This window comes from Taudactylus pleione, unplaced genomic scaffold (assembly GCF_031769625.1).
Source record: "Taudactylus pleione unplaced genomic scaffold, aTauple2 ptg002033l, whole genome shotgun sequence".
Classification (NCBI taxonomy): domain Eukaryota; kingdom Metazoa; phylum Chordata; class Amphibia; order Anura; family Myobatrachidae; genus Taudactylus; species Taudactylus pleione.
Window position 1 is genome coordinate 27,501 of NW_028286428.1, and position 20,484 is coordinate 47,984.

Genomic DNA, 20,484 nt, shown 5'->3' on the forward strand with positions numbered 1-20,484 from the left:
TTGGGCGGTTTGTTTTCTCGGGATCCTCTCAATTGCGGATCGCCGGGCGAGCCCCATTGTTGTACCTCACTTGGGGTTACTTCACCATACTGCGCTTTTCATCTCAGGGTATCTCGCAGCTTCTTGCACTCTTCCCCTGTGACACAGACTACCGCTCCCTGCAGGGGTTTTTCGCAGTATATGAATTCCCCCTGGTGCCACAATAGTCTGTCATTCCCCTTGCAGGGATTACCACAACAGCCACCCTGGGTGGATGTCGTTTTCTACGAAACGCTAATTGGCGTGGTTGACGCCCTGTGGTTACTTCCCAGTTGGCTCTGCCGTGAACTGGATACTGTTTGGGGCTCTTTCCCTCTTACACGGGGGGAAGCCTATTTCAGGTATTATTATCCCTGCTTTAGGGCTGGTAGCAGGTCCATTCTGGTTAGAGTGAATGTTGACCTGCACCTGTATCATACACCCTCAGTATTGCGTGCCTTCGGGTTCCCTGTTGCTGACTAGCGGGTGGATCGCATAGCGGGACTCTGGCTGTTGCCAGATAGGAGGTGTTACAACAGTGTTTGGCCTCCTGTCCCAAATTCCCTGAGGGTCATCACGAGCCCCTCCTGGGGTGGATGGGCGTGTTACTCGTCTGATTACAGACGTTACTACGCCTCCCATTCCTGCGTGGTCGGATTCTTCGGATCCGTAGGTGGTAACTCGGCCTGAAATCAGTATACTTGCTTTCAGGAGTTGTTACCCATCCTACCATGGCTATAGCATGGTTGGTTAATACTATTGCATATTGGGTTGATGCATTTGTAACGTTTTTTTCCCCTCCAACACGTCGGGGGTTCAAATGTATTTGGTCGCTCACGTAATATATGCAGTTGTCATAGGTGGAAATGCCTATATTGGATACCAGTCTCCTAACTTTCAGAGTTCCGGCTGCGACTGTATCCTCCGTAATACCCTATGGCTGCGCTCTGGGAATGCAGAGGTGCAGATACCATCTTTAGGGTTGATATTGTTTGGTCCTGACCTTGACAAGATTGTAGTAACATTGGCAGTATTACTAACGACAAGTTTACCGCTTTCAGCTATGCCCACTACAAGGCCTCAGACTAAGTCTGTTAAGTCTTTTTTGTCCTCTGGGTCAGCCTAAAGGTCTGTTTCTTCGTAGACTGTCGGCATCTACAAGGGCCGACATATCCAGTACCGAGCAGGCCTGGACTGCCAGCCGATCCTGCTTCTGAACCTACGGATATCTCTTCAGCCTGACGGGACAGGCCTACAACTGGGAGATACCGATTTTCTCAGTTCGCCCGGTATTAGTGTCAAGTTGCCGCGGCTACGTGGGTAGGAGGGTACGCCCTCTTTACAAGGGCCTTACAGATCCAGAAAGCTATGCAGTTGTTGCGGTAAGCGGAGCTAATTAGGCCATCCCCACTATCTCAGTGAGGGACTGGTTGTTCTGTTTTCTTTCTGGTGCGGTGGCTGAATGGTCCTCTTTGGCCTATTCTCTGTCTCAATTCCCTGAACCAGTTCCTAAAGCTACCTGGGCTCAGGAGGAAATCCCTATGCTCCATCATACGATGTTTGGAACCTGGGGACTTTATCGTATCACTGGATATACAGGACGCGTGCCTACGGGTACTTACAGAGACCTTTCCTCAGCATGGGCTGAGGTTTGCTGTATCACAGCAACACTTACAATTTTTCGGGCTCTGCCTGTTGGGACTGTCCTCAGCCCCACAGGGGTTTACCAGCGTTTTGGATTTTCTGACAGTTCTTCTGTTCAGTATATCCCAATGCTCCTGTACCTGGACGGCCTCCTGCTCTTAGCGGGATCACCGGGGTACTTTACAGCCAGGTCAGGATGACTGGCTTCTTCAGGGTGCAGACGTTTAATCAACGGGGAAAAAGTCCTCCCTGCATCCCTCTCTGGGTATTCTTCATCTAGGATCCCTGCTGGATTCTCAGAATCTGAGAATTCTTCTGGCGTGAGACGGAATCTCCTCTCTTCCATTAGGAGTACATGGTTGTCTGCGCAGTCGACAGATGTCTTTACACTCTGGGATGCATGGTGGAATGGGCTCAGTTCCATTCCAGGCCTTTCCATAATTGGCTCATCTCCACATGGAACGAGTTTTTTCTGTCGGATAACTGTTCAAACGATGATGCTCTCTCCGGAGGCAAGTCGGTCCCTGTCCGGGTGGCTATGGCCATCTCGTCCAGGGTTTTCTTTGCTATGGACAGTGTCTGGATCGAATCCTTTTCAGTGCAGTTGGACGTCTGTCGATTCCACCCTGTCAATTAACTTACTCTGGCATAACTCTTGTTCCCCGGTGAACCTGAAAAGGTTCAGTCCGACAGGGTCAGGACAGTGGCTTCCTTTTTAGCAACACTGTTCGTTGGGTGGCAATGACAGGTATGTCACATATTCGGACATAGTCCGAGGGTCTCCTCCCGACCATCTCGGCAGCGTTCATTTCAGGAGCTCTCCATTGGGAAGCGGGAGTCCTCAGCCGTCACGACGTGCATCCCGGGGACTAGTCTCTTCCCCAAGAGAGGTTTCATCTCCTGGTGAGCAGGGGGGGGCCCCCTGAGGTGACCCTCATGGCCTTCTGACTTTATCACACTATGGTGTTACAGTCCAGCTCTGGGGATTCTGAAGCAACCTTCAGCGACTCTTTGTCGGTGAAGTGGTCCTTCCACTTTGTGTACCTGTGTTCTCCGGTCTCCCTTCTTCCTCGAGGTCTTTGGAAGTGTTTTCAATCGAGACGGAGATGCTTTCCTGCTGGTGGCTCCTGATTGCCCCAGATGTCAGGGGTACTTGGATCTTCGGAGTCTCTACATCGATACTCCATCCCTGATGCTTCACTGCCCGGACCTGTTGTCTCAGGGTCCTTGGTTTTGCCTTGGACCTGGGTCGTTTGTCTTTGACTGTGTCCTTACAGTGGTCTTACGGCTTCCCTGGCTTTGTCATCGTTGGAATGATTAGAGCACATGGATCAGCTTTTGCTGGGACCTACCACAAACTGTGGCAGCCATAAATCTTATGGTATTGTACCTGTCGATACAATCCTCCGGTGTCCAGGATTTCCAGATATTCTGGCATTCCTTCCGGCTGGCTTGGGTTTCACACTTGGCCTGGTCTTCCTGACAGTGCGGATCTCTACACTGTCAGTATGGTTAAGATATGGAATTGCTCCACTCTGGTATCCAGTTCATCCTTTGGAGTGTTTTCTTGATTATGCCTCCATTTGTCCTCCCTAGGGACTCCTTGGGAGTAAGTAGTGGTTCTTCGTTACCTCCGGGGAAAGTTAATGGAACCGCTGGTTGTGATAGCCATTACATGGTCTATTGCTTAGGCTCTCTCTTTCTCTCAGGGTGTTTATATCAACCAGGAGAGTGTCTGAATTGGGAGCGTTCTCATGTGGCTCCCTCTTCTGGAGGGCATCATGTCAGGGTGTGAGTTGCTCTCGCCCTGTGTTTCTTCTTAGTGGTTTTCAGGTTCCATATTATTCTGGAACTTATGGTACGGCCATTCTGTCCCCAGTCCTCTCGGCTGGTGTGGCCTCATTGACTGTGGTCTGGCCTCTTTGGATTTATGTGATCCGTTCAGGTTCCTTACGGAAATCGGACTCCTTATTGGTGGTCTGAGATTTCTGGTTTTCACAGGAAAGGATGGCCGGCCTATAACCAAATGTTGGCTGGATGGCCTCGTAGGTCTTCCTCAGGGGCCTACCCATGGGTAGGCCTTCCTGTTGTTGATGCTTGTTTTTTCTCGGGCCATGTGACCCTCGTGTGCGGCTCGCTGTGGCGCCTCGGCTGTTTTGCCTTACTAGGTGGCCACGTGGTCTTCTGTCCACACCTTTTTAAGGTTCTAGGCATTGGTTTCCTTTGCCTCTCAGGATGCTTCCTTTTTGGCGACGGATTCTCCTCTCAGCACAGGAGCGTCCCCACCCTTGGTTGAACTGCTTTGGGACATCCCCAAGGTCAACCCTGTGGACCCCCTATGGACCCTGAAGTAGAAAACAAGAGATATGGTAAGAACTTACCTTTGTTATCTCTGTTTCTACGAAGTCCATAGGGTCCACAGGGCGCCCGCCCTGACGCACCTGGCTTCATATGGGCTGTGTGGCTGGTCACCGGTTTTCCGTCTCCCATTTCTGTGAGTATGGTTATTGAGTGTTCCAGTTTTCTCTCTCTTTTTCTCTCCTCCTCCGGCCTTTGGCTACTTACAAACTGAGGTGCCTCTGGCTTGGGGGTGGGGTTATAGGGAGAGTGGACCCAGTGCATCCTGGGAGCTAAAAGCTTTAACTGCGTGGTGCCCGGATTTGGTTCCCAACCTATACCCCAAGGTCAACCCTGTGGACCCTATGGACTTCGTAGAAACAGAGATAACAAAGGTAAGTTCTTACCATATCTCTTGTTATACTGTGTATGACGCTATATACAATGATAGATACTGTGTATAACGCTATATACAATGATAGATACTGTGTATAATGCTATATACAATGATAGATACTGTGTATAACGCTATATACTGTGTATAACGCTATATACAATGATAGATACTGTGTATAACGCTATATACTGTGTATAACGCTATATACAATGATAGATACTGTGTATAACACTATATACAATGATAGATACTGTGTATGACTATATACAATGATAGATACTGTGTATAACGCTATATACAATGATAGATACTGTGTATGACTATATACAATGATAGATACTGTGTATAATGCTATATACAATGATAGATACTGTGTATAACGCTATATACTGTGTATAACGCTATATACAATGATAGATACTGTGTATAACGCTATATACTGTGTATAACGCTATATACAATGATAGATACTGTGTATAACGCTATATACTGTGTATAACGCTATATACAATGATAGATACTGTGTATAACGCTATATACTGTGTATAACGCTATATACAATGATAGATACTGTGTATAACGCTATATACAATGATAAATACTGTGTATAACGCTATATACAATGATAGATACTGTGTATGACTATATACAATGATAGATACTGTGTATAACGCTATATACAATGATAGATACTGTGTATAACGCTATATACAATGATAGATACTGTGTATGACTATATACAATGATAGATACTGTGTATGACTATATACAATGATAGATACTGTGTATAACGCTATATACAATGATAGATACTGTGTATGACTATACAATGATACTGTGTATAACGCTATATACAATGATAGATACTGTGTATAACACTATATACAATGATAGATACTGTGTATGACTATATACAATGATAGATACTGTGTATAACGCTATATACAATGATAGATACTGTGTATGACTATATATAATGATAGATACTGTGTATAATGCTATATACAATGATAAATACTGTGTATAACGCTATATACTGTGTATAACGCTATATACTGTGTATAACGCTATATACAATGATAGATACTGTGTATGACGCTATATACTGTGTATAACGCTATATACTGTGTATAACGCTATATACAATGATAGATACTGTGTATAATGCTATATACAATGATAGATACTGTGTATAACGCTATATACAATGATAGATACTGTGTATAACGCTATATACAATGATAGATACTGTGTATAACGCTATATACAATGATAAATACTGTGTATAACGCTATATACAATGATAAATACTGTGTATAACGCTATATACAATGATAGATACTGTCTATGACCATTCCTTCTCTCCCCGTCAGCCTCACTGATGACATGTTTTCCTCTCGGCCGTACAGCGGCCTGGATTCCGGCTTTAATAGCGTGGACAGCGGCAGCAAGCGGTGGTCTGGCAATGAGGTGGGTGTCTGACGGTGGTCTGGCAATGAGGTGGGTGTCTGACGGTGGTCTGGCAATGAGGTGGGTGTCTGACGGTGGTCTGGCAATGAGGTGGGTGTCTGACGGTGGTCTGGCAATGAGGTGGGTGTCTGACGGTGGTCTGGCAATGAGGTGGGTGTCTGACGGTGGTCTGGCAATGAGCTGGGTGTCTGACGGTGGTCTGGCACGGTCACAGACCTGTTGGTAATGGCGCACCCCTGTCCCCACAATTTCTAGTTAAATGATATCCGCATTGGTGACAGAGATGCGGACAGTGTACACGGGCTGCACTGCGGTAAGCGGAGTATTACACTGCGGCCTCTTGTATATCATGTGTATAATGCCAGGTCTTCACCCATGTACTGTAACATACCCAGGGGTAGTGATGCTATGCCAGGCCACATAATACATGGCTTGTTACCCTGTAGTGTTCTGCTACAGGCCAGCAAATGTGAAATAGATTCAACTGACCCTGGGCTAAGAGAGCCCCATTTATCCCAGAATAAGAATATCCTTAATAATCCAGCTCCGCCAGACAGTGCTGTGTACACGTGACATAGATGTGTACACCCTTAGCGTGGCATCGCTGGGTACACACGTCTCTTTCATGTGAAATCTGCACAGAATATGAAATCTCCTCCCCCTGTGTATCCCCCTCCCCTCAGGGAACTTTCGTCTAAGTGCCCAAAAGAGCAGGGCACTTGTGCCAGGGCCGCCTCTAGCTGGGATTATTACCTCTTATTTGTACAACTTGCCGCTTGGCCCAGAGGGTCAGCAATCTCTTTCCGCCTTTACTGGTAGAGGACGTTGTTGAGGAGTCTCTGGGCCTGGTGGCAATGCCAGACTAGGAGCTGGTTTGGGGGACAGGGCCTGGGTACCACATAAGCAGCAGTGATTCGGTTCTGGGAGAGGATCCATGTGGCGGGGGATTCTTCTGGTTGGCAAAGTGCTCTATAGACCCATCATTGCCTCCTCCAATGGAATCGTTGTGTATATATATAAGCCCGGTTGTCTCTCAGTCTGCAGATGAGCAGTCAGACCTGTTCTCCAGGGTCTCCAGTCTGGGCCGAGACACCCGACAGTTCAGAGAGAAGCTCAACGGTTGTGGTGAGTGACGGCTCGTAAGTAACTCCCCTGTCCTTGTACAGCCGGCCTCTACATATAATAACAGGCCTCATACTGGAGGCCAGACTCCCCTGTCATTGTACTGCCGGCCTCTACATATAATAACAGGCCTCATACTGGAGGCCAGACTCCCCTGTCATTGTACTGCCGGCCTCTCCATATAATAACAGGCCTCATACTGGAGGCCAGACTCCCTTGTCATTGTACAGCCGGCCTCTCCATATAATAATAGGCCTTATACTGGAGGCCAGACTCCCCTGTCATTGTACTGCCGGCCTCTCCATATAATAACAGGCCTCATACTGGAGGCCAAACTCCCCTGTCATTGTACAGCCGGCCTCTCCATATAATAACAGGCCTCATACTGGAGGCCAAACTCCCCTGTCATTGTACTGCTGGCCTCTCTATATAATAATAGGCCTCGTACTGGAGGCCAAACTCCCCTGTCATTGTACTGCCAGCCTCTCCATATAATAATAGGCCTCATACTGGAGGCCAAACTCCCCTGTCATTGTACTGCCAGCCTCTCCATATAATAATAGGCCTCATACTGGAGGCCAAACTCCCCTGTCATTGTACAGCCGGCCTCTCCATATAATTACAGGCCTCATACTGGAGGCCAAACTCCCCTGTCATTGTACTGCTGGCCTCTCTATATAATAATAGGCCTCGTACTGGAGGCCAGACTCACCTGTCATTGTACTGCCGGTCTCTCCATATAATAATAGGCCTCATACTGGAGGCAAGACTCCCCTGTCATTGTACTGCCGGCCTCTCCATATAATAATAGGCCTCATACTGGAGGCCAGACTCCTCTGTCATTGTACTGCCGGCCTCTCCATATAATAATAGGCCTCATACTGGAGGCCAGACTCACCTGTCATTGTACTGCCGGTCTCTCCATATAATAATAGGCCTCATACTGGAGGCAAGACTCCCCTGTCATTGTACTGCCGGCCTCTCCATATAATAATAGGCCTCATACTGGAGGCCAGACTCACCTGTCATTGTACTGCCGGTCTCTCCATATAATAATAGGCCTCATACTGGAGGCAAGACTCCCCTGTCATTGTACTGCCGGCCTCTCCATATAATAATAGGCCTCATACTGGAGGCCAGACTCCTCTGTCATTGTACTGCCGGCCTCTCCATATAATAATAGGCCTCATACTGGAGGCCAGACTCCTCTGTCATTCTGCAAGGTCGGTTAGTAGATATTTATATATAAATTCCCAGCCTGACTCTGCAATACATCAGCCGTCTCATCAGGCTGATGGGATCAGATGAAACGTCTCCTGACCGTCCTTGCAGAATGACATTGCACGGCCAGGACGATGCACGTCCATCAGCGATCACTGACCACTGGGAGTCCTAGTAATAATCCGCTGATGCCATTCTCTGTGACAGATGGGGACACTGAGCACCTGGACTTTATAGACGGCACAAATGAGGAAGACGAGGATAGGAAATCTGACATCGGCCTCCAGATGGTTGTAACCCCCCAAGTAAGAGACCGTTCTGTACTGAGCCTATAACTCCTAGCAATCCTGTGTGACACTGTAATATAAACCCTATGTACCCTGTGAGTGGCAGGCTGCTTCTCATTAGTGCATGTCCTTTATCTCAGGGTAAGCAGACACCTGACCTACACTCTACACCGAGGACAGAGGACAGGACTCTGATTTGTGGGTAAGTGTCTCCTCAATATAGGAACATACCTGATCCATCCTTACCACCTGCCATGCTGTACGGACATACTCTATGCTTGCCTCTGCCAGAGGTAGGTGTGGCACTGTAATAATATAACTCCTCCTCCTGGACTAGTGTAACCCCGCCCGTCAGTGGTAGAAGGGTCCTCAGACACCGGTGATGATGGGGTGTGTGCCCGAGTTCCTTATCTACCCATCCCTCTCCCTCCACTATCCGCCGCGCCCTATGTGTGACACTACCAGTTACTGGATATACCTTCCAGTACCCAGCACGGTGCACCCAGCCTGTACAATGCTGTGTACATGTGTCATACAGTCACTGCCTCTAGGAGGAAGGTTCCCCATGCACGGCTCCTGCCCTGTATGTAGCCTGTGTCCCCCCCCCCCCCCCCATGTGTCTCAGCTTTATCTCCTCTGTGCTGCGTGGGAGGGGATAAACCAATGAGGTGGGAGGTGCTATGTTATTAAAGTGCCCTGGCTGGGGAGTTTGCGCTGTAAGGCGACGTCTGTGTCCCCTATTGGCTACAGCGACGGTGATTTAACCATAAATGAATCGCAATAAAACACGAGTCCTTCATGTTCCGTACACAATGAGATGGTTCCAGACAGGCTGTAATCAGGCCGCTGTTGTATTGCCCAGCAGCTCTGGATGGTACTCTGCATGCCCGCCCCGGGTAATGATACATATACAATATTAGCTAGCAGTGACCATCTGCTAGTGTTACTGACGCTGTAACTCCATATACAGATGTGTCTTGGTATATCGAGCCCCAATACGCTATACAGCCTGACTTGTATGGCGTGACTGAGCCGCCAGGTCCCGTGTTACTCTGCCGGGTTTTCACCAAAAATGCATCTGTCACGATGCTACTAGGACACCTCAGACTGTGCTGTTCATTTAAAGCGAGACACTTGTACATGAAGCACGCTCTCCAATGCACGTCACCTCTCATTCCAGCTGGTCCTCTCATTCCGCTGCTCCCTTCCCCTGGAACTCTCTCCCTCTCCCCATCAGACTCTCCACCTCTTTACGATCCTTCAAACAAGCTCTCAAGACCCCCTACTTAATCAAAGCTTTCCAGCTCTCATCCTAACCCACTGATACATGCCCCTTCCTCCCTGTCTACCCCGTCTGTGTCACTCCTGTCTGTCTGCCCCTCCCCTTTAGAATGTAAGCTCTTAACGAACAGGGCCCTCTCGCCTCTTGTGCTTCTCCCTACTTTACTTTCATCTACTTCTTACACCTAACCCTTGGCTGCTGACGCTGCTGCTTATCTGGGTGTTATGGTCGCTAATGTAGCAATGTATATTTTCTACTTCAGGGTCCATAGGGGGTCCACAGGGTTGACCTTGGGGTATAGCTTGGATCTGGATCCACGGGCACCATACAGTTAAAGCTTTAGCTCCCAGGATGCACTTGGGTCCGTCCTCCTCTATACCCCGCCCCCGAGCCACAGGCACCTCAGTTTAGTTTGGTGCCCGGCCGAAGTCGGTCACCTGTTGCAGGGGGGCTGCAGGAGCAGCTCCTAAAGCTTTCTTTTAAAGAAGAAGAATTTAATTTTTTCTTTCTTTTTACACTTTGTTAACTAAGCGGCAGCATCAGACTGTCTGTCAGACGTCCGCACTGCCGCATGTTCTTCCCGCTGGCGCCGCGACGCCAGTACAGATCTGGGGATCGCGGCGGGACTCCAGAGTCTGTACTAGCCGGGCTCTGGGGACTCCCTTGACTGCTGTCGGACATATGGGATTCAGGTAAGCCGCGAGTCACCGTTTTTTTGGCCGCCCGCGGATACTTTAAAAATGCAGTCAGATGCCTCCTGGTCTCTGGGGACAGACCGGAGGCGCTAGCGGTGGCGGCGGGCTCCCCCTCCATTGAGGCATACCCCGTGTGAACACTAGACCACCAGGGTAGTACGCTGGAAGCGGGACCAGCAACCCTGGGGTTAATAGCTAGCTGGGGGAGACAGCTTTCCCTGTCTTATGGCTCCTCCCCTCAGCTCAGCGCGCCTTTCTGCTCGGTGTCTGGCGTCGCTGAGCTGCTCCTATCTTCGGCCAATCCTCCTCTGAGGTCTCCGGCGGCCATTTTCTCCAGTGGCACAACGCAGATCTCTCAGGCTGTACATGTGGACCGGTCCCCCTGTGTACCTCTCCCCTGTTGTAGGACAGGGTACACAGCGCTATAGCCCTCCCAGACACTGAATCTGGGCGGTTGAGTTTAGCGGAAGGTGCAGTGAGTATATCTTTCTGCATTGTATGTGACTTTTGCTAGTGCTGCCTGTCTGTGAATTCTTTCTACTTACTGTCAGCTTATACCTATCCCTTTCCTTCTCCTACAGCCCTAAGGTGTGTGGGGGAGGGTCTTTCTACGGACCTCACTTGTATAAAACAAGTATTGGTGAGGTCAGTCACATACAGTTGTGTGCCACACAGTACCATATTGTGAACTGTTGTATTGCACACTTGAGAGTGCGCAGGTGTTAATACCATACTGCTTCCTGTGATAAGTAATTCCTGTGTATTTACTGTATCATGTCTGATGAGGAGGTAGAGCACTCTGGGATCCCTGTGTTGGTTTCCTGCAGACGCTGTTCTGCAGGATTTAATAGGGAGGATCTATCTGAGGATGGTCTGTGCGGGCGGTGCCGGCTGGTACCTGGCCCTACTAAAACCCCTATGTCACAGGACCCTCCATGGGCGATGTTTTCACAGGTGCTGGTGTCAATTGCTGACCTTTTATCGGTCCCGACAGTCCCTCCTAGGGCGTTGCCCCAGCACACCATCCCCCATTCCCCGGGTATTCAGCAAATACTGCAGTCTCCCCCTGGGTCCCAGACTGTAGGTCCCTATACGGGGACGCCTGTGTACGTACAGCCCCCCCTGGTGACGCAACAGTCTGTTGTGCCTTTTCAGAGTTTCCCTCAGGCGACTAATCCTCCCTAGGTAGAGGTACTCTCCAGCTCAGTACAGAGCCTGGCGGCCACATCTTCGGCTTTTCAGTCGATGTTACAAAGTGATATGCCGCAGAAGGCGTCCAAGCGTCATGTCGTTAGTACATTGATGGCGCAATTATCAGACTCTGAGGTGTCCTCAGACAATGGAGAGATTCTTGAGGACTCTGATTCTGATGCTACAGGTCAGGAGGTGGAAACTAGGTCCTCCATTAATGTGCCGGCATTAGTTAAGGCGGTGCGAGCCATCCTTCATATAGAGGAGGATGCCCCGGCGCCTAAGTATCCTAACTTTAAAAAGGTTAAGGTTACTTCAAGTGTTTTTCCTCTATCTGATCAATTGGCGGATCATATGGCGGTAGCTTGGCAGCTGCCTAGTAAGAAATTCCAACCACAGAAAAGGTTGGTATCTAACTATCCTTTTCCTGATGATTATTGCAGGAAATGGGAAACCCCACCTGCGGTGGATTCCCATGTCACCCGCTTAATTAAAAGTGCTACACTGCCTTTACCGTCTATTTCTTCTTTGAAAGATCCCACAGACAGGAAAGTGGAGACTGCATTGAAATCCATTTACTCTCTCTCAGGGGCGGTGGCTCGCCCGTCCATGGCCATCTCATGGGTGGCTAAGGCCATCGAGAGCTGGGCCAACGCTTTGGAAGATACTTTTCCTGAAGATGCTCTGGAAATGCAGAGAGCGCTGGTAGGACAGATGAGAGATGCTGCTTCCTATATTGGGGAGGCATCGTTGGATACCAGTCTGCTGACCTCTAGGGTTTCGGCTACAGCGGTGTCTGCTCGTCGGTCCTTGTGGCTTCGGTCCTGGAGGGCTGATGCTGTCTCTAAAAAGGGCCTGGAGGCTTTGCCTTTTAATGGAGAATTGCTATTTGGTCCTGACTTGGACAAGATAGTAGATACTCTGGCTAAATCCAAGTCAGCCTTCCTCCCTTCGGCTTCTACGCCGGCTAAAGTGAGGAGCTCTGCTTTTCGGTCCTTTCGGGTTCAAGGTAAGGCAAAGCGTCAGTCCTTCCCGAGACGGTCGGCGACTAAGACCGCCTCTAAACCCAAGAAGCAAGCCTGGAGTGCTCGGCGCCCTTCTTCCAAGCAGGAAGATAAACCTGCGGCCTGATGGGACGGGCCTCCCTCTGGGGGACCTCAGAGTGGGAGGCCGACTTCTCCAATTCGCCCAGTGTTGGCACAATACCACCACGGATGCATGGGTTTGAGAAGTAGTCTCTCAGGGGTACGCCCTGTCTTTTCGGGTCAGGCCGCCCCGCCAGTTTTTTTGCACGAGTCCTTCTCTGGACAAGACCAAAGCTTCCCAGATTCAGGTGGCTGTACAATCCTTGCTACAAGCAGGGGTCATTGTTCCCGTTCCACAGTCTCAACGCGGGACGGGGTACTATTCTACTCTGTTTCTGGTACAGAAGCCCAATGGTTCTCATCGCCCTATCCTGAATTTGAAGTCTCTGAACAAATACCTCAGGGTTCCCAGGTTCAGGATGGAAACGTTACGTTCCATCATTCTGGCGATGGAACCCGGGAACTATATGGTCTCCCTGGATATCCAGGATGCCTATCTTCATGTGCCCATAGCTCCAGCACACCAGAGGTATCTGAGGTTTGCTATCCTGCAACATCGCTACCAGTTTCGGGCGTTGCCTTTTGGTCTTTCCACGGCTCCGAGGGTGTTCACCACGGTGATGGCAATTATGGCCGCCCACCTTCGGGACCAGGGTGTACGGCTGCTGCCGTATCTGGACGATCTTCTTCTGCTGGCGGGTTCCCCGGAGGTACTTCTTTGTCATCTCCACCTGACCATTGCTTGTCTTCAAGCACACGGGTGGTTGATAAATTGGAAGAAGTCTTCTCTGATCCCATGACAACGGATGGTTCATTTGGGAACCCTTTTGGATTCTCGTCAGCAAAGGGTTTTCCTGACTCCGGAAAAGGTGTCTTCCCTACAACTGTGGATACACAGTTGCCTGAGCAGGGCCAGGGTGTCGGTACACTGAGAGTCCTAGGGTCCATGGTGTCGGCATTCGACATGGTGGAATTTGCCCAGTTCCATTCCAGGCCCCTGCAGGGGCAGATTTTATTGGAATGGAACGGGTTACCTCGCCGGATCCGATCCCAGACACTGGTCTTGTCCTCGGAAGTGCCCCAGTCTCTAGCTTGGTGGCTTCTGCCAGCTCATCTCATCGAGGGTCGCCCCTTTTTAAATCCCGGACTGGGTTCTGCTCACAACAGATGCCAGTCTCCGGGGTTGGGGGGCAGTGACCGGCTCGTTGTCTCTTCAGGGCTGTTGGTCTGCGGAGGAAGCAGTTCTGCCCATAAACGTGCTGGAACTGCGGGCCGTGTACAGGGCTCTGCTGTCGTCAGGCACCGCTCTTCACGGAAGGGCAGTGCAGGTGCAATCCGACAACGCCACCCCGGTGGCGTACATCAATCACCAGGGAGGAACTCGCAGCCGAGCTGCAATGTCAGAGGTGTCTTAGATCCTGGATTGGGCGGAGCGCCACCTTCCAGTGATCTCGGCAGTCTTCATCCCGGGAGTCCTCAATTGGGAGGCAGACTTCCTCAGCTGTCACGACGTGCATCCCGGGGAATGGTCGCTTCACCCAGAGGTGTTTCAACTTCTCGTGAACAGATGGGGACTGCCGGAGTTGGACCTGATGGCCCCTCGTCACAATTACAAGTTACCCATGTACGGCTCAAGAACAAGGGACGCAGGCGCAAGCCTGGTGGATGCGCTGTTGGTGAAATGGTCATTTCACCTAGCGTACCTGTTCCCTCCGATCTCCCTACTACCTCGGGTACTCAGAAAAATCAAACAGGACGGGGGCACGTTTCTGCTGGTGGCTCCAGCGTGGCCCAGACGTCCTTGGTACTCCGATCTCAGGAGCTTGTCCGTCAACGCTCCGTTCCTTCTACCTCAGCGTCGGGACCTACTGTCTCAGGGGCCTTGCCTTTACCCAGATCTGGGTCGGCTGTCTTTGACGGCGTGGCTCTTGAGACAGCCGTCTTAAGGTCCCGGGGTTTTTCAAGCCCTGTCATCGGTACCATGCTGAGGGCGCGTAAACTGGCCTCTGCACGGATTTACCACAGAGTGTGGCACACTTATTTTCAATGGTGTCAGTCCAGAAACTTTGATCCTCAGGTGTTCAGGGTTTCTAGGATTTTGGCATTTCTGCAGTCAGGTCTTGACCTGGGCTTACGTCTTGCTTCCCTGAAGGTTCATGTATTGGCTCTGTCGGTGTGGTTCCAGCGTAGAATCGCTACACTGTCTGACGTTCATACCTTTTTCCAGGGTGTTCTTAGAATCCAGCCTCCCTTTGTGCCTCCAGTGGCTCTCTGGGACTTGGCGGTGGTTCTTCGGGTCCTGCAGGGACCTCCTTTTGAACCTCTTGAGTCGGTTGAACTCAAGTGGTTAACACTTAAGGCTGTGTTTCTCCTGGCAATTGCTTCGGCCAGGAGAGCATCCGAGTTGGGGGCACTTTCCTGTAGTCCCTCCTTCTTAATTTTTCACCAGGACAGAGCAGTACTTCGCACTCGTCCTGAGTTTTTGCCTAAAGTTGTCTCTAAGTTCCACACCTATCAGGAACTTGTGGTGCCAGCTTTTCAGTCTCCTGATCTTACAGCTGGTGAGGCTTCGTTGGACGTTGTCCGTGCTCTAAGAATTTATGTTGATCGGACTGCTTCAGTTAGAAGGTCCGATTCGTTGTTTGTCATCTTTGGTTTTCATAAGAGGGGTTGGCCTGCCAACAAACAAACCTTAGCCCATTGGCTTTGTTCTGTTATAAGGGAGGCTTATGTACAGGAAGGTTTACCTGTTCCAGCCTCTGTTAAGGCTCATTCCACTCGGTCTGTAGGCCCTTCTTGGGCTGCTAGACGTGGCGCCTCCGCTGTTCAGCTGTGTAAGGCGGCCACTTGGTCTTCAATTCAGACGTTTTTGAGGTTTTATGCGTTTGACACCTTTGCCTCTCAGGATGCATCCTTTGGGCGCAGGATTCTCCTTTCTGCACAGGAGCGTCCCCGCCCTTAGTTGAACTGCTTTGGGACATCCCCAAGGTCAACCCTGTGGACCCCTATGGACCCTGAAGTAGAAAACAAGAGATATGGTAAGAACTTACCTTTGTTATCTCTGTTTCTACGAAGTCCATAGGGTCCACAGGGCGCCCGCCCTGACGCACCTGGCTTCAAATGGGCTGTGTGGCTGGTCACCGGTTTTCCATCTCCCATTTCTGTGAGTATGGTTTCTTGTTTGTTCCAGTCTTCCTTCTCTCTGTTTAGTCTCCTCCTCCGGCCTGGGCTGCTTACCAACTGAGGTGCCTGTGGCTCGGGGGCGGGGTATAGAGGAGGACGGACCCAAGTGCATCTTGGGAGCTAAAGCTTTAACTGTATGGTGCCCGTGGATCGAGATCCAAGCTATACCCCAAGGTCAACCCTGTGGACCCTATGGACTTCGTAGAAACAGAGATAACAAAGGTAAGTTCTTACCATATCTCTTGTTATCCTTGTCCTCTTCCTGTATTGTACTATAGGTCACTGGTCACCGATGTGTTTCTGTACTGTGTAAGGCGCTGCGGAACACTTGTGGCACCATATGAATAAATGATAATAACGGAACTTGGAATGAAAAAAGCTGCGGCTGTTACATTGTAGCACTCCGTATACAGATTCAGAGACTGCCACACACAGATATACAAGTGTCACATTGTAGCTCTCCGTATACAGATACAGAGACTGCCACACACAGATATACAAGTGTCACATTGTAGCACTCCGTATACAGATTCAGAGACTGCCACACACAGATATACAAGTGTCACATTGTAGCACTCCGTATACAGATTCAGAGACTGCCACACACAGATATACAAGTGTCACATTGTAGCACTCCGTATACAGATTCAGAGACTGCCACACACAGATATACAAGTGTCACATTGTAGCACTCCGTATACAGATTCAGAGACTGCCACACACAGATATACAAGTGTCACATTGTAGCACTCTGTATACAGATTCAGAGACTGTCACACACAGATATACAAGTGTCACATATAAAATGAATCAGCGCAGGCTGCTGGGACGTCCTAGTCGCATCGCATTTCGACTTAGACGAATTTCTACTTCAGGGTCCATAGGGGGTCCACAGGGTTGACCTTGGGGTATAGGTTGGGAACCAAATCCGGGCACCACGCAGTTAAAGCTTTTAGCTCCCAGGATGCACTGGGTCCACTCTCCCTATAACCCCACCCCCAAGCCAGAGGCACCTCAGTTTCAGTTGGTGCCCGGCCGGAGTCGGGTCACCGTTAGCGCAGGGGGAGCTGATTAGCAGCCCCTAAGCTTATTTTATTTTTTTAGGGACAAAGTTTTTTCATGGACTTTGGACTCTTCAGAGCGGCAGCGTCGGACTGTCCATAGGACGTCTAAGCTGCCGCTCCGTCACCCCGCTGGCGCTGAGACGCCAGTACAGATCTGGGGATCTCAGCGGGACCCCAGAGTCTGTACTAGCCGGACTCTGCGGGCGCCCAGGACTGCTGCCGGATCCACGGGGAGCAGGTAAGGTCGCGGATCACCGCTTGCGGTGATCCGCGCATTTCAAATGCAGTCATGTGCCTCCGGTCTCAGGGGACAGACCGGAGGCGCCGGCAGTGGCGGCGGGCCCCCCATACCCCGTGTGTCCACTAGACCACCAGGGACTTAACGATCGGTGCAGGGAGCCGGCGTCCCGGGGGTTAATAGCCGGCCAGGGGAGGCAGCCTTCCCTGTTACAGCGGCTCCTCCCCTCAGCTCAGCGCGCCTTTCAGTATCCATAGTCTGGCGTCGCTGAGCTGCTTCCTCCGCGGGCCACGCTTCCTCTGAGGTCTCCAGCGGCCATTTTATCTCTGTGGTGCAGCAGAAATCTCTCAGGATGGCAGTGAGTCCAGTCCCCCTGCGTACCTCACCATCAGGTCAGTGTACACAGCGCTGTAGCCTTCCCAGACACTGAATCTGGGCAGTTGCATGCAGTGTAATAGTGCAGTATATTATATGACATGTTTATGTATATATGTATATATCTGCATTGTATGTGACTTATGCTAGTGCTGACTGTCTGTACTTTATTCTCTCACCTGTCAGTGTATATCTATCCCTTTTCTTTATCTGCCCTAATACAGCTGTACTTAGGGTGATTCTGAGACCTCACATATATATACTTGTTAATATTTGTGTGGTTTGTCACATACTGTTGCGTGCTGCACGTTGCCATATTTTAGATGGAACTGTGTGTTGCATACGCTGAAAATGGGTCCCTGCAGCTAATTTTTGGCATCAGTCAGGACCAGTATAGTGCTGCTTAATATTTCCACCAAGATTGGTCAGATATGTCTGACCAGGAGATAGAGCGTTATACTGCACCCATTTTTACTATCCTGCAAGTCATGTGCTGCAGGTGTTAGTGCGGAGGATTTGACTCATAAAGGGTTCTATATGTGGCGTCATCTGGTGCCGGCCTCTTTCACGACCCCCTTGGGCGGTTTGTTTTCTCGGGATCCTCTCAATTGCGGATCGCCGGGCGGGCCCCATTGTTGTACCTCACTTGGGGTTACTTCACCATACTGCCCTTTTCATCTCAGGGTATCTCGCAGCTTCTTGCACTCTTCCCCTGTGACACAGACTACCGCTCCCTGCAGGGGTTTTTCGCAGTATATGAATTCCCCCTGGTGCCACAATAGTCTGTCATTCCCCTTGCAGGGATTACCACAACAGCCACCCTGGGTGGATGTTGTTTTCTACGAAACGCTAATTGGCGTGGTTGACGCCCTGTGGTTACTTCCCAGTTGGCTCTGCCGTGAACTGGGTACTGTTCGGGGCTCTTTCCCTCTTACACGGGGGGAAGCCTATTTCAGGTATTATTATCCCTGCTTTAGGGCTGGTAGCAGGTCCATTCTGGTTAGAGTGAATGTTGACCTGCACCTGTATCATACACCCTCAGTATTGCGTGCCTTCGGGTTACCTGTTGCTGACTAGCGGGTGGATCGCATAGCGGGACTCTGGCTGTTGCCAGATAGGAGGTGTTACAACAGTGTTTGGCCTCCTGTCCCAAATTCCCTGAGGGTCATCACGAGCCCCTCCTGGGGGGGATGGGCGTGTTACTCGTCTGATTACAGACGTTACTACGCCTCCCATTCCTGCGTGGTCGGATTCTTCGGATCCGTAGGTGGTAACTCTGCCTGAAATCAGTATACTTGCTTTCAGGAGTTGTTACCCATCCTACCATGGCTATAGCATGGTTGGTTAATACTATTGCATATTGGGTTGATGCATTTGTAACGTTTTTTCCCCTCCAACACGTCGGGGGTTCAAATGTATTTGGTCGCTCATGTAATATATGCAGTTGTCATAGGTGGACATGCCTATATTGGATACCAGTCTCCTAACTTTCAGAGTTCCGGCTGCGACTGTATCCTCCGTAATACCCTATGGCTGCGCTCTGGGAATGCAGAGGTGCAGATACCATCTTTAGGGTTGATATTGTTTGGTCCTGACCTTGACAAGATTGTAGTAACATTGGCAGTATTACTAACGACAAGTTTACCGCTTTCAGCTATGCACACTACAAGGCCTCAGACTAAGTCTGTTAAGTCTTTTTTGTCCTCTCGGTCAGCCTAAAGGTCTGTTTCTTCGTAGACTGTCGGCATCTACAAGGGCCGACATATCCAGTACCGAGCAGGCCTGGACTGCCAGCCGATCCTGCTTCTGAACCTACGGATATCTCTTCAGTCTGACGGGACAGGCCTACAACTGGGAGATACCGATTTTCTCAGTTCGCCCGGTATTAGTGTCAAGTTGCCGCGGCTACGTGGGTAGGAGGGTACGCCCTCTTTACAAGGGCCTTACAGATCCAGAAAGCTATGCAGTTGTTGCGGTAAGCGGAGCTAATTGGGCCATCCCCACTATCTCAGTGAGGGACTGGTTGTTCTGTTTTCTTTCTGGTGCGGTGGCTGAATGGTCCTCTTTGGCCTGTTCTCTGTCTCAATTCCCTGAACCAGTTCCTAAAGCTACCTGGGCTCAGGAGGAAATCCCTATGCTCCATCATACGATGTTTGGAATCTGGGGACTTTAGGGTATCACTGGATATACAGGACGCGTGCCTACGGGTACTTACAGAGACCTTTCCTCAGCATGGGCTGAGGTTTGCTGTATCACAGCAACACAATTTTTCGGGCTCTGCCTGTTGGGACTGTCCTCAGCCCCACAGGGGTTTACCAGCGTTTTGGATTTTCTGACAGTTCTTCTGTTCAGTATATCCCAATGCTCCTGTACCTGGACGGCCTCCTGCTCTTAGCGGGATCACCGGGGTACTTTACGGCCAGGTCAGGATGACTGTGGCTTCTTCAGGGTGCAGACGTTTAATCAACGGGGAAAAAGTCCTCCCTGCATCCCTCTCTGGGTATTCTTCATCTAGGATCCCTGCTGGATTCTCAGAATCTGAGAATTCTTCTGGCGTAAGACGGAATCTCCTCTCTTCCATTAGGAGTACATGGTTGTCTGCGCAGTCGACAGATGTCTTTACACTCTGGGATGCATGGTGGAATGGGCTCAGTTCCATTCCAGGCCTTTCCATAATTGGCTCATCTCCAGATGGAATGAGTTTTTTCTGTCGGATAACTGTTCAAACGATGATGCTCTCTCCGGAGGCAAGTCGGTCCCTGTCCGGGTGGCTATGGCCATCTCGTCCAGGGTTTTCTTTGCTAGGGACAGTGTCTGGACCGAATCCTTTTCAGTGCAGTTGGACGTCTGTCGATTCCACCCTGTCAATTAACTT

The 20,484-nt window shown here is 50.1% G+C and overlaps 1 protein-coding gene across 2 annotated transcripts in view; it reads left to right on the forward strand.

The window, feature by feature from the left end:
• Positions 1 to 20,484, forward strand: part of LOC148435715 (leucine-rich repeat and calponin homology domain-containing protein 4-like) — a 57,323-nt gene that overhangs the window by 8,805 nt on the left and 28,034 nt on the right. For both annotated transcript variants that reach the window (XM_088465593.1, XM_088465592.1), the window contains exons 6-9: positions 5,770 to 5,866; positions 6,904 to 6,991; positions 8,417 to 8,514; positions 8,637 to 8,698. In XM_088465593.1, coding sequence (XP_088321719.1) covers positions 5,770 to 5,866; positions 6,904 to 6,991; positions 8,417 to 8,514; positions 8,637 to 8,698 — 345 coding nt within the window. The remainder of the gene's footprint in view (positions 1 to 5,769; positions 5,867 to 6,903; positions 6,992 to 8,416; positions 8,515 to 8,636; positions 8,699 to 20,484) is intronic.